Source organism: Nicotiana attenuata, unplaced genomic scaffold (assembly GCF_001879085.1).
Source record: "Nicotiana attenuata strain UT unplaced genomic scaffold, NIATTr2, whole genome shotgun sequence".
NCBI lineage: Eukaryota > Viridiplantae > Streptophyta > Magnoliopsida > Solanales > Solanaceae > Nicotiana > Nicotiana attenuata.
In genome coordinates this window covers 58,628-60,600 of record NW_017672672.1, presented here as the reverse complement: position 1 = coordinate 60,600, position 1,973 = coordinate 58,628, and the positions used below count along the sequence as shown (strand labels likewise).

The 1,973-nt window shown below is 39.1% G+C and overlaps 1 protein-coding gene across 1 annotated transcript in view; it reads left to right on the top strand.

Moving 5' to 3' along the window:
• The window catches only part of LOC109214051 (synaptotagmin-5-like), a 1,741-nt gene extending 1,139 nt beyond the window's left edge, over positions 1 to 602 (top strand). The window contains exons 2-3 of the mRNA XM_019377929.1: positions 208 to 304; positions 399 to 602. Of these exons, the coding sequence (XP_019233474.1) occupies positions 208 to 304; positions 399 to 602 (301 nt within the window). The remainder of the gene's footprint in view (positions 1 to 207; positions 305 to 398) is intronic.
• The last annotated feature ends 1,371 nt before the right edge of the window (positions 603 to 1,973 follow it).

Here is a 1,973-nt window from a genome sequence, read left to right as displayed (position 1 = left end):
CTTATCGGTTTAGGGGCTAGATTATTTAATTTTCTTAACGGATAATTCGTTAACCTGTTAAGAATATATATATATATATATATATATATATATATATTTTATTTTGATTTATATATATTAAATATAAAAAAAGACAAAAACCCTTGACTTTAGTTTCCACTTTCCGGTACTCTGTCTGTCTACTGTCTTGGACTACGTTACTTGCAGTGACCTGGAGCTAAAGCCAGTTGGTATATTACAAGTCAAGCTCATCGAAGCCAAAGAGTTGACTAATAAAGACATCATTGGGAAGTCTGATCCTTTTGTTGTCCTTCTTAATTTATTTATCTCCTGATGAGGAATGTATAACGCCAGATTTTGTTTCCTTTGTTAAGGATAACTGTTTAAATCCGATCTAGAATGAGCACTTTGAGTTCATAGTTGAAGACATATATATCCACTCAACATTTAACAATTATGATGATGAAGGGATTCAGGCTGCTGAATTCATTGGTTGTGCTCGAATAGATTTAAAAGACCTTGAGCCCAGTAAAGTGAAGGATGTGTGGCTGAAACTGCTAAAGGATCTGGATATACAAAGGGACAACAAAAACAGAGGATAGGTAAGAATATGTTGATATGTATGTCTGGTGTAATTTCAATTTATGAATATGTATGCTAGGCCGATAAACCGCTCGAAAACCGCCCGATAAGAGCTAAACCGATACCAATCCGCCCGATATCTTATCGGGTGGCTAACAGATTAGTGAATCTAAAAGCCGATAACCGTTAAGCCAAACCGTTAAGAGTAATTAACCGCCCAATCCGCCCGATAAGCAGCCCTACTTGGAGGTCCTGGCCATGGCAACAAAAAATTTCTTTTTTCTCGAGAAGGAAGGCGAGAAACAGAGAGTAAAGAAAAAAGGGGGCGTAGAGGAAGATGGATTTGGCTCTGAAAGCTTGAAGGAATCATTAAAGTGTGAATCACTAAGCAATTGGGGTATTTATAGAAGCCGTATGAGCAGCGGAACAGCCAATAGCGGTTCGTAGGCTCTTCGATAGTCGTGCTGACAACGACCCTTGTGTGGCCGTTGAAATATGGCATTTAATGCCCTGACTAGCTGATGTCATGGCGAGTACAAAGGTTCAAAACCATTTCCTATCATCTCACTCTAGGAAACGCGGGGACTATCTGCATGCGGTAAAATCGGAGGGTCCAATTTTCGGCCATTACGACGCTTCCTAAGCACGTCAGTCAAAGGATCGAGGCTATGGCCGAGATTACACCCGAGGGGCTCGAGGCAATACAGGTCGACAGCTATGAATAAAAAATGGAAAGTTCCCAAGGCGCATGACTAGGACTGACAACACCTAGTAAGCTGGTTCAGACCCGTATCCTAGCATTAATTAGCTGTATCAATTTTATATCTTTGTAATAAATGCATTTGTACTATATTGGGGTTCCCCCTGATATATAAGGTGGATCCTGGTCACTTTGTAAGGGGATCTGAGACTCAATATTCAATACAAGAATATTCTCTCTGCTCTCTAACTTAACATATTGTCTTGCTCTTATTGCTTCATCTATTACTTACATTTATTGAGTCCATTTATTGTTCTTCATTTATTGCTTATTATTTGCCATAAAGAGCCGCAATCACAGCATCCATAGCTGTTAATACCCCCTCGATTGCCCTTAGCCGAGTGTCCGGCTCAACCTCGAGGCCCGCATACGCCAGCTCGAGATCCCGATCTCCAGACCTTCAGTTTGGTCATTACACTATCTACTAGCTCTTATCATATTTTCTAAACTCTTACTTAGCATCTATTGCCTAAACAACTAGCATAACAATAGATCATGTATTTTTAGAACCACAAAATCAAATTTAATTGTAATTACCATTTTTAAGGTAAACACTAGTTAAGAAGGAAAAAATTATATACAGCTAACAGTTATGCTGAGCATAGTCGACTGACATACTCATCTAGACACA